The 12,158-nt window shown below is 37.9% G+C and overlaps 1 protein-coding gene across 1 annotated transcript; it reads right to left on the reverse strand.

Annotated features, from left to right (window-relative positions):
• Positions 1-6,276: 6,276 nt before the first annotated feature.
• On the reverse strand, positions 6,277-10,911 carry LOC124290368 (beta-1,3-galactosyltransferase 1-like). The gene is made up of 2 exons (XM_046727076.1): positions 10,723-10,911; positions 6,277-7,617 (listed from the first exon to the last, which is right to left on the reverse strand). The coding sequence occupies exon 2, from the start codon at positions 7,508-7,510 to the stop codon at positions 6,467-6,469; it is 1,044 nt and encodes a 347-aa protein (XP_046583032.1). The 5' UTR covers positions 7,511-7,617; positions 10,723-10,911; the 3' UTR covers positions 6,277-6,466.
• Between the last annotated feature and the right edge of the window lie 1,247 nt (positions 10,912-12,158).

Below are 12,158 nucleotides of genomic sequence, written 5' to 3' on the forward strand. Positions count from 1 at the left end.
AATATACATTAATATTCACTTTAACGTCACCCGCCAGACTTTAACCATAAAAATCAGAAATTATAGAAACAAGGCTTTGTTGCAGTATAACTACGTTGTGCTGAAATATTTATTTATAACATCCTCCGGATTTTGTCACCGGACCAAACCTGAATTTTACATTTTTACACCCGACATGACAATCCTTGAACGTTTTTTACGCTGTGGTCACTCTTTTCAAAATGTGTTTACCCGATGTCAGTGTTTGATATGACATGTTAGAGATTCGTATGCTGTTTTATTGTTATTGTAAGAGTAATAAAATGATTCAGTGCGTGAGTCAGGTTTATCTTGGATTTTAACAGTATTCCAGGTATTACATATTTAGCTCGGTAGCTTTTTGAGTGAGTGAGTTTAGTTTAGTTTCACGCCTCACTCAGCAATATTCCAGCTGCATGGCGGCGGTCTGTAAATAATCGGATCTAGACCAGACAATCCAGGGATCAACAGCATGAACATCGATCTACACAATTGGGATACGATGACATGTGTCAACCCAGTCAGCGAGCCTGACCACCCGATCCGTTAGTCGCCTCTTACGACAAGCATGGGTTACTGAAGATCAATTCTAACCCGGACATTCACGGGTCGGTAGCTTTATGGTTTAGTTTGTATAGCTAAATATCATTTTCATTTGGCATTTTTTACTTTCTTGGTACTTTGACGGTCTAATTCATATGAATACTGGTGAGTATAAGCAGCCTTTAGGGTCCGAGACTTTGGATTGGAGAATCCTGGTTCAAATGATGACCAGAATTAGGATTTGGGGATTCCTGCATCTGCCTCAAATGATGGCAAAACTTTGTTTTTAACTGAAAAACTTGTGCTCTGATGTCAAATATTTGATAGAAGACCCTTGCCTGTTTTAACAATGCAGCAATATCAACTCTTTCTGAAACAGGCCTCACATATTGTACCAATATGGACAATTGAACACGGGCCTTTGGCTTTGGGAAAAAGGTATAAACCACTGGCCTACCCATTGCCCTAGCATTAACATACAGGCATTACTGACTGACTGAGTTTGGTTTACGCCGCTTTTAGCAATATTCCAGCAACATCACGGTGGGGGACACCAGAAATGGGCTTCACACATTGTGCCCATGTGGAGATTCGAACCCGGGTCTTCGGCGTGACGAGCCAACGCTTTAACCATTAGGCTACCCCACCGCCCCATACAGGCATTAATCCATTGATTTCAGTTTGATTGTAGAACCAATATCAGGAGTAGTTGAAATCCTTATCTCATAATAACCCATATTTATGGACATCGGGCAAGACACTGGTTTCATCTTTTTCTTACCAACTGCTAGAATGCCAATAAAACAATTAGATACTGGTGTTGCTCATCCAATCTCTGGCTTCACCTGGAAAAGTCTCCCCTGCATGCCATCTTCCAATAAAATAAGATAAACTGTTATGTCTGTCAAAAGTTTATTCATTGCATAAAAGAAAATCACATATATATGACACAACACTATATAAATCACATACACACATGCTTTCCTAACAGAAGTAAACACTTAAAGTTGCATAGATTAATCCTATAACAGTCAAGCAAAGGCCAGAAACTGTTTTCAAAACAATTCAGTATCAAGTTATGGATTCTATAAAATGATGACCATTTTGACTGCTTTGGGAGTTTGTACCAGAAGGCAAGGGAGTCTTCTAAAGGGCAGTCATAGTGTAAACAAAGGCACAATAAAAGAGTCATATCTCGTATAGATGTTTGATAATACCTGTAGAAAGACTTGTATCATCAAAGTATTTGTTACAACATTCAAATCCACACAATGAGAATGCATAAAACTGTACAGTTAATTTGTTTCTAAAAATGTAATACAAGTCAAGAGTAGAACAGAACACAATTGAGGTATTAGAAGTGGAAACTGTCCAGATTAGAGAAGCCACTGACTGATAAACAATGAACTGAGGGTTCGAGTTTTAGACCCTTACAATTGACATAGGAGGCATAAATTTTATAGGGATTTGGTATTTCTTGCAATCTAAATGAACACATTCAGTCTGGATTATCATGGAATGATATACATGTACGTGCTTATCAACTTTCGAGAAGTAGAAACAATAAGTAACGAACTTACTCCAAATTATACAAAAGCAGTTCAACATTAAGAGCAGTATCAATTTTTCTTGTTCATCAACAAATAAAAAGCTTGGGAAACTGATGACTTGAGTGTTGATTGCAGCATACTTTTATGTATCTCCAGAACATGCTGCAATAATACGGGAAATGTTTTTGACTTGTGGATCTACGTTCTTGTAACTTTTTATGCAATTAACATGTTTTTGATCTAACCTTAAATCTGTTTGGCTTCTGTACACCATTTCCATTCACTTAACACCAGATATACTGTTATCTAATGTGTTGTCATGAAATGAGAACAATAAGCATTTTAACATAATTATACTCAAGGCAAAGAATATGGTAAATATTGCTATGCTATATCTCTAAAGAACACATGTGTCTTACTGCTTGATCAGGGGAGAATTCATTTTCTTATTGGACTCCTGAACTATGTTCAATACATTTAACAGCAGAAGGATACTCACATTCATTGTCTAGTGTGAAAAACAGTTTAGACCAATAAAAGACTTGAAATCTGCAAGTTTACTCTTAATAATCACTTCCAAAATGTACTGAAACAGAACAAGACTACATACACGTTTGTACACATTCAGCTTTCACCTAAACTGAATGTTAACAGCCATAAACTCTTTATCAGTGAGTCTTAATTAATGACCATGTGTCAGAACAAGTGCTTCACAATATCAACATGTACTATATAATAACATATATAATGCACCAGATTACAATCAGCTTGTCAGTTCACATGGCACAAAAACTGTATCACCCTGGGGCACTGTGCCCTGAACTTCCTAGGCCCTGTTCCTCAAAGCAATTGTAGCACTACGCCTGTCGTAAGTCTATATTAAAGTATGGGAGTTCAATCATCTTAGTGCTACGATCACTTTGTGCAACGGGCCCAAGTGGATATACAATATCATGTATATCAGCACAAATAAATGTTTGAAAGCTAGAGGTGAGGATATTGTGCACAGCTTCATGCTGCATGTCTTGCAGAGAATGATGTTAATGGACAAGATAAACTTCAGATGTTGTTGATCAGTGCAAGGCTAATCTGACATGTGAACACTTAGCATGACAAAGGGACACAACTCTGCACATTGAAAGGTGAAACTTTAGACAACCTTGCCACCTGTGTAGATAATGGTTTGGAACTAATTATGCTAAACATCAGGTGAAGTTCTCGAAAGGCATGTAGAACTTGGACGAACATGAATACATGACATACTTATAGACAATTCAACTGATGAAGGAGCAAGAATTAGCTCTGAGACTGAAAGGTCGTGATAAAAATAAACAGAAGTTGTATCCGTAAATGTCATGTCTTCATAAACATCAGGTTATCGAAATACATTTAAATAATCATTTACTACTGCTTCCCTTTTCATGGACGCTTGCGATTGTGGCCATAAATCTTAAGTATTGGAAAGAAACTGAGACAAGAATTTATATCACTGATCCTGTGACTGTAACAAGCTAGTTGATGTAACATATGTTATATTTGGGATTACACTTTCTTAGTAAAGTACATATTCTAGTACTTTTTGGGGTTGTGTACTTTTCACAGAAAGTGTAATCCCAAATATAATATATGTTACATCCGACCACTTTCTAAATGACATTGTGTTATTAAAGCTAGTTGATATTGAACCTGAAGGTTTGACATTTAAGCTAAAGACTCACATCACGACATCAATCAACTAGTGGTGTTACTATTCATGTGAATATGGATACCATGAAGTCCAAAGGTCTCCAATATCACACACTGTATTTCTTTTCTTATCATTCTCATGCAATACACACATAACTATTTCAGATATTCTTCTCGAGTTCACATGCCGATCTTCTGAAAATCATAGTAGCTCTCTGTAAAAAATAAACAAATTAGAGACCAGGGTTGTACAATAAACTACAAAACTAGGGGTCCAGGGGACCCTAAATAAATGATTTCAGGGTCCTTACAGGAAATATAAGGGTCCTGTAAAGTAATGACCAGGGCTAGCATGTTGTAGTGTACATGAGTGAGTGAGTGAATATGGTTTTACGCCGCTATTAGCAATATTCCAGCAATATCACGGGGGGGGACACCAGAAATGGGCTTCACACAATGTGCCCATGTGGGGATTCGAACCCGGGTCTTCGGTATAACAAGCCAACGCTGTAACCACTAGGCTACCCTACCGCTTTTACAATTACAATTAATTACAGTACATTACCTATCCAATCAAGAAATTGAACAATGAATTACACTGTTCGTCCCTCAGGATGCAATATATATTTTCTGCTTCCACTCTTTCCATTTGTGCATCCTGGTACTATATTTCTACATCATGTAAAAGCCTGAACAGACTAAAGTGAATTACAGCACCTCACAAGCGACCCCCTTACTTTTTACTTGACAAACCTGATCTACACAACATACTATACACACCCTCAAGTCTCTATTGCCTTCATACAACCATGCTTCATATATGATACATAGCAACACATGAAAAGCACTACTCGCTGATAGCAAAATATCTCCATAAAAAACATTTCTAATTGTTGCATAGAAAAATCAATTTGGCAATAGGAAAACATGTAAACATGATAATATTCTCGTCATTCATTACCATGCAGCAATATGTTTATTGCGATTATCACACATGTAAACAAATGTACATGAACAAAATGGCCTTCAGACAAAACAGCTGTTTTTCCTGTTGATTGCTTAAACCATCCATAACATAAGATTTTGGTAATCAGTGGTCATAGGAAAATATGGTAAACAGTCTGAGTTTCTGTTACAATAGTGTTTTCAGTTAAAGCACCCCACATAAAGGACAGTGAAAATGGGGAAAGATTTCAGTAAAAATCAGGAGAAAAAAACCTGTCCTCGTGCCAGCTACTACATAAAGTGTTGACAAGAGACGCCTGATTGGCTCCAGGAGCCACTGACTTGAATCACAATGGGCCCAATGCTGTTTCATCTGACCTGCACATAAACTGACATTATGAAAATAAGTATTGTTTATCCTCACTAAGGTGATCAAAGTAAATATCATTCATACCTGTACACATGGTACAGTTTGTAGAAGCTGAGCGTTTTCAAAATGCCCTTTTTGTGTAAAAAGCAAAAATGATGCCCATCTTGTCTTGTGTCTACAGGGTTGACAGCTGCAGAGACGAAATGCTTCACAAAAACACATTACATGCACCAGTATCATTATGACTTAGAAAGTAACAAATCGGGGTACTTTGTGAAATTGTGTACAAATTGTGTGATATGAATGAAATGTTTTGTTCAATTTCACAGTTTTATTAAGATAATGTTCTGGTTATTGCATAAAGACACGCAGTGCACTGTATCATTCTGAAAACATATACATAGTGCTTGTGTCTGTTGAAAGACCATGAAAGACATACTGTGCACAACAAAATAATTCATGGACACAAGGTATATCATGTAAGTTCCTAAGTGTTAAATCTGAAACACTATCTACATGAAATACAGACTGGGTGACTGGTTCTTCAGTCAGCAAAACGTGAGGGGTGACAATGATTGCATACGAACTGAGATCATGGAAACTTACTCAAGCACCTAATGCTACGGAGTCCTAATTCTATTGAAATGAATATCTAGTTTCACTATAAACTTCCTTATTATCTTGACTGACACCTCTCCTTAGTTGTGTTTATTAATCACTTATATTCACTTTTGAAATTTACGAGGAAATATTTTTCTCCCAAATTGAAGTCTGTTAAATACACAGTACATAAAAATGGTTTATCATCCAAAACTGTGTTCCACAGGAGATATCGCTTGTGTGAGATCAAACGATGTCTCCTAGGAGATATCGTTTTCACAGTAGATTTTGTACAATGTCCTCATGCGATGCGTCATGTCTGATGACGTCACAATGCTATGACATCGCTGCACTGCAAGTCTAATGGCAGTACCATGTTCAGAGATGTACATTTTTCATTGAAAATTAATGAAGAGTGATTTTGATGATAAATAGAATCTCACCCTTGTCTTCTGATATCATCAACTTTTCGCTGATAAAGTAAAAATATCCTCGGCAAGCCTCGGATATTTGTAACTTTATCAATCGGGTTGATATAATTGATATCAAAAGACACTTGGGTGAAGACTCTATGAATTAACATGATTACATCAATGCCATCTGAGCCTGATCAGTGTGGTAAGAGTACTGAATATTATCTTCGTGATTTTGTCTTTGGCGTACATACGCTAGAAATGTGTGATCATCACGTCATAGACACATGAGTGTGGGTTCTGGTTCTGCACAATGGGATGAACATGATCAATGACAACAGTCAATGTAGGACTTTCCTCCTGTGTTTCTTCTTACAGAAGATGAGAAGGAATATGATGACGACAACCATGAGATCAACAAACATGAGCGACACAGCCAGCACCAGAACACTGCTGGAGTCGGACGACTTGGATGGGAACTGTGCATGGTACACACTGGAGAGCTGCATGCGTGTGTGGTGCTCTTGGATGATTCGCCACAGATGTCGCATTATAGTTGCCTCCTTGCCCAGAAACTCATCTCTAACAACTCCAATCATGGCTGGGCTTGTCAAATAATCCACTCCCATGAATTTCTTAAGTACAGGTGTTTTGTCATCAATCCCAACAAAGGCACTGGCAGTGTTCTGGAAAGTGATTCCAGCCTCTCTGGCCACTACTCCCATCCAGGCCTGGTCTGGTCCAAACCTTGGAGTGGACAGCGATGCCTGGAACAGCTTGTCCACCACACCTATTGGCGCCAAATAGGCATCACTGCTACATACCTGTTCAGATCTACCATAGTACTTAAAATAATTGGATTTGAGAAATCGGCTTTGTGGAGGTGCTTCACAACATTTCTGAAAATTACACATAGTGAATTTATCTGCTGAAGGTGATTGTGATTTTAGATAAGGAATCAGTTTGAAGATATCCACAATGACGTTGTCATTGGCAACCATGACATATGAAGCATGAGGACAGTGTTTACTTGCCCACTTGTAGGACATTGCCGTCTTTAATGTCAAGTTATTATCACTATCTATGAAGTCTTCCTGGATGATATCTTTGTATATTTTGTTCTCCCTTTCAATGGAGTTTTGAATATCTTTATTACCCATGGCACCAAACATGAACACTAAGGGTATGTGGAGTCCCTTGTACTTGTGCTTGCTGCCCCATGTCTCTCGTATAGCCATTCTTCGATCATAATGGGCAAAGATTGTCCTGATTGCAACAAGAAGAAAGACTTGGGTATGCTGCAGACACAGAGACGGATGGTTTATGTTGTAATTAAAATCTTGAGGGTATTCAATCCCATTGTTTGCAAAGTTCTGGACTTCCATTATGAACTGAACTTTGTCAGGTTACTTGACATTTCCTTTATTTGTTTCTTGTTGACAGATCATCACATCAGGGAATTTATCAATCTATGCAATGAACAGACTAATACCTGCAAACACAAAAGAAAAAGTGTTAACATGTCTTTAAAAACAATTGGATGTAATTTGCAACATTAATGCAATGAAAAGGAAATGACTTAAAAATGCTGAGGAATGTTATCCTCAATAATTTGGGTTGATTATCTGCACAGACACCACATGATTGAATCAAAGTTCTATCTATCATCACAATCCATAAAAGTATTATTGTCTCATGTACAAAACTTCAAACTCTGAATCAGTGCCATTACAGATTTTCCTGGGGTTTGGCATTTGGCAATACAAGTCTGTAAGGGAACTGTTTTGCTGCAATGTGAGGTGAGGTGAGGTGAAATTGGGTTTAACGTCGTGCTTGAGAATATTTCGCTCATATGACGACGTGCATGCGTGTGTATGTGTAGGTGCGGCTGCTTGTACTAGCCCAGACTTAAGCTGGTTTTAAGTGCTAGCCCACTGAGATACCACGCCACAGTGAAGCATGAATACCCCACTCAGACACATTATACCGACTCTGAGCCGACCAGTCCTTGTTGTACCCATTAATGCCGAACGCCAGGCAGGGACCAACAAGTACCATATTTTAACATCTTTTCGTATGACACGGTCAGGGATCGAACCCGCGACCTTCCGCTTTCCCAGGCGGACGCTCTAACCACTACACCACGGAGGCGGTCTGCTGCAATGTGAAAATAGACTTGTCCTGACTTTAATACTGTCAATTTAAGTTATATTTCCTTACTCCCCTATTGGTGAGGGTACATTTGTGTAAACAGAACTGTATTTCAGGAACATTTGTTTATACAGAAAAGTATCAGGGGTACATTTACTTTAGATGATACATGAAAAATACACAAATGTATTCTGTTCCACTTTTAACATTATGTTCACATTTTCTACTACTCTGAACTTTTCATATTGTGTTTATGCATGTAATTTGTGTGCTGCAAAAACATGGCACCAGATAATTAGGACAGACACTTGGTTTGAGTCCATCAAAACCATCATTTTGTCACTCATTTCCCACAATTTTCAATTCACAATCACAGGATGAAAGTTTGTTGTTACCAAATTATGATATTTGAACTAACTGAAACTGCCAGTCTGAATGAACAGAAAAGCTAGACAATTTTGAAAGCTTGTATAAGGAGAGATCATATGCCTTAATGTTAATGTTACTGATAGATTTACATACATTTAACACTGCACAAGATGTCTATGGTAGATGTTTTAGTAATTGGTGCTGTTCATAAATGGGCTTTGATGCTGTATCATGAGCCATCTCAAGGATGTCTTCTGATTCTTATACCTTTGAAATGTATGGTGTGATTTGTAGGAGAATGTTTGCTTTTAGTTTTTAACCAGTTTATCAGCAATCACATTCTCGGATGTTGTTCCATGTTGCCGACTGTAAAAGTTGAATATTAAGTTATTACAGAAACGTAAGCTAAATTCGTGGATAACCTTGATTCGTGGATCGCGGAAATTATCATGCTGGCTCGAAAATTAAGTCTCGACTAACGTCACGAAGCGGTACTTTTGATGTATATACAATGCCACGCCTCGCTGACAAAAAAGTTCCGAATCTCTGCATTACACGCAAGTACATTAAATATAATTGTCCAGCATTGAGATAAATAGCCCCAGATCACTAATACCACCATTACTAAATTTTATTTTTACAAAATGTCAAGTAAAAAGATACCGTTAGCTCCAACCTTCTCACTTCTCGTTGTCTGCTTTCCTTGGTGTTAATACTTACTGCAGTCGGATGTCGTACATAGTGGTATAAAGTAACAGACTACGAAAACCACGAAACAAGGTGACATCACATCTTGTGGGCACATGAATGGGTGATGATTGCTAATGGCTTCCGTAAACAAACGTTTCATTCACGAGTGGAATAATAGGCATTTTCAATTTGCTGAATCAATGAATAAAATAATCAGTGCGTATACAAAATGAAATCATGCATTTAAAATATGAATTTCGCCGCACTTCCCTTATATCCACGAATCAAGGTCAGAGGGCCACATAAGCTGCGTATCCGGGTAAAATACGCATAGAATTACGCATTGAAAAATAATTGTTGCGTACCAATTACGCATTTATAATGTTAGATACGCAAAAGTTTAAAACAAATGCGAACAGAATATATTTATAAAAATCACTTGCGTAATGAAAAAGACATCGATTGCTATCAAGTTGTACTGTTAGTATAGGACTAGTGTTGTAATGTCAGTATAGGATGAGTGATTTGTTATGAAATAATTTCCATTATATTTAAGTTGGTTTTGATTAGGTATGACATAAGGCAGAACATACCTGCTTAGTAAACTTACTAATGACTTAATACTTAGTTGAGTAAAGTGACTTAAATACGCACATATTTGAAAGCAGTGGGTAACAGAAAATGAAATACCCACTCAACATTCATAATACCCACCCCAAAAATATACAGTGGGTACAGCACCCAAATGAGTTAAATCTTATCTGGAGCTCTGAAGGTTATGCGAGTGTAAACAGTAGGGGGTTAAATCTTGACTCTCATAATTTATGTACATGTCCGTTAAAATTCTCTGATCATGTGGCTGGACAGTGTTGTGACCTAGGGTCATACACGCTGCAAACATGTTTGACACACATCATGCCACTCTTGTAAGATGTTAAATCATCCGTTCTCACCACAATATACCCAGCACCCAATCACTACAGAGTTGTAAATGTTTCTTTTCTTTTCTTTTGTGTGTGTGTGTGTGTGTGTGGGTGGGGGCTCAGACAAGAATGGATATATTAATCATTATTATTTTACTGAACTATCATTGCGTAGTTATGAATGGAAAATATAATCATAAAAAGCCGGGAGCAAAAATGACGGTTGAGTGACCTATAGCCAAGTATGCTGCTTGTCTATCATTAAATCTGGACTGTAGCCTTCGTCTTTGCTCAGTCATATTGCCCACGAATCTTAACAACTATGTTGTCCCCGACATGCAGCGTTTATGAAGAAAGACTGCATTCATTTGGGCCTACTTAATGCTACTTGAAAGTAAAGATATTATATGAAGCATCGCTTCGTCCATGAAACTGCACTTTTGAAGCACAACACTGACACTTGCCTCTCACCACTGAAACAGCAGAGTACGAATATTCGGTGGCAAAGTTAGCGCAAACACAAAACATTGCACGAAGCTTCCCCGGAACATCAAAGACACTGCATATTTCACTTGAACAAACTGTTCTGAAGCTTAGAAGCACAACACCGATTTCCAGCCATACTGTTTGTTAAGAAACTATTTTTGGTTTAAGACATTTTCTTACACATTGATTATTTCCATGGAAATCAAACAAATATGCCGTCCTACTCTTATTAACGAAGGGTGGCTTCTGTCTATGGAAACACATATACAACATGTTTACCGCGATGAAGAATGTAACAAGAAACATTTTGATAATCTGGTAATGTAGTTACTATTTAAGGAAATAGTATTTTATTGAGTAAAGCTGGGGCGGTCACTATTAACCGCAGATAGATTCAAAGGGACTGTTTATGTTGTTTTAATGGTTAGAGAATTCCATTATGAATATTGGCCAATAGATATGATATCTTTGTATAAAAGAAGTTGAATCATTTATTGCATCCTTTTGTGTCACTGCTTACTATTTCTAAAATTGATTGTCTTTGTTGAGCTCAAACTAATACTAAAACACGAATGTTCCGGATTTTAGGTTTACGCAAGCGTTTCAGCTATCCCAACTAGTTTATTTGAAAAAACAACAACAACAATTGATTGATATGTATTCCTAGTGGCATGCCAATTAAGCAATATGAATCCACGGCGCCAAAGGCATGTATATGCCCATATGCCTAGGGTTGAAGTTTTGTTGTTTGAATCAAAGTGAAAATCGCATCACCAGCTGACCGGCATGGCCGATTGTTTGTCATTGTATTCCGGGAGAGTTGATGGTCCCTCGGCCATTGGTTTACATTTCCCGGCCTTACTTACAAGCCATCGTGATGCATCTCTATGGAAAATGGTCGACTGCGGCGTAACACACCATTCCCCCACTCATTCCCCGCATCTAACACAGCTAAGTAGTTATGATATACATTACAAGATAATTCTTGTCAGTGCTGGTATTATCGCTTACTTGTTTGTTTAACGCGGTATTCAGCAATGTTGCAGTTACATGATGACGGTCTATTAAGAATCCAGTTAGGACCAGGCAGTCAAGTACGTGACTGACAATGATGATCGACACACGTAGATGAGATACGTTGGCATGCATCGACCAAGAGAGGAATCCTTTTGTGACAATCATGGGTCTTTGCAGATCAATACAGATGTAATCACGATCTTCTGTTAACTGATAGGAATCTCCTTGAAGTGGGAATGACTGAATGAATACAGCTAAACGCCGCACCACCAGTTTTGCCGCTATTCGCGGCGAGAAACGTCGTTTGCTATATAGTATATTAAACACACTAAAAGTAATGATGAAAATGAACAAACCTCTGTCAAATTCAGTCACACCCTAGGTTGAAAAACTGTTG

Source organism: Haliotis rubra, unplaced genomic scaffold (assembly GCF_003918875.1).
Source record: "Haliotis rubra isolate DU_JTF1 unplaced genomic scaffold, ASM391887v1 Scf463, whole genome shotgun sequence".
Lineage (NCBI taxonomy): Eukaryota > Metazoa > Mollusca > Gastropoda > Lepetellida > Haliotidae > Haliotis > Haliotis rubra.

Coding starts and splice junctions, on each gene's coding strand:
- LOC124290368 (XM_046727076.1), bottom strand. CDS start 7,510: ATGGAAGTCCAGAACTTTGCAAACAATGGGATTGAATACCCTCAAGAT.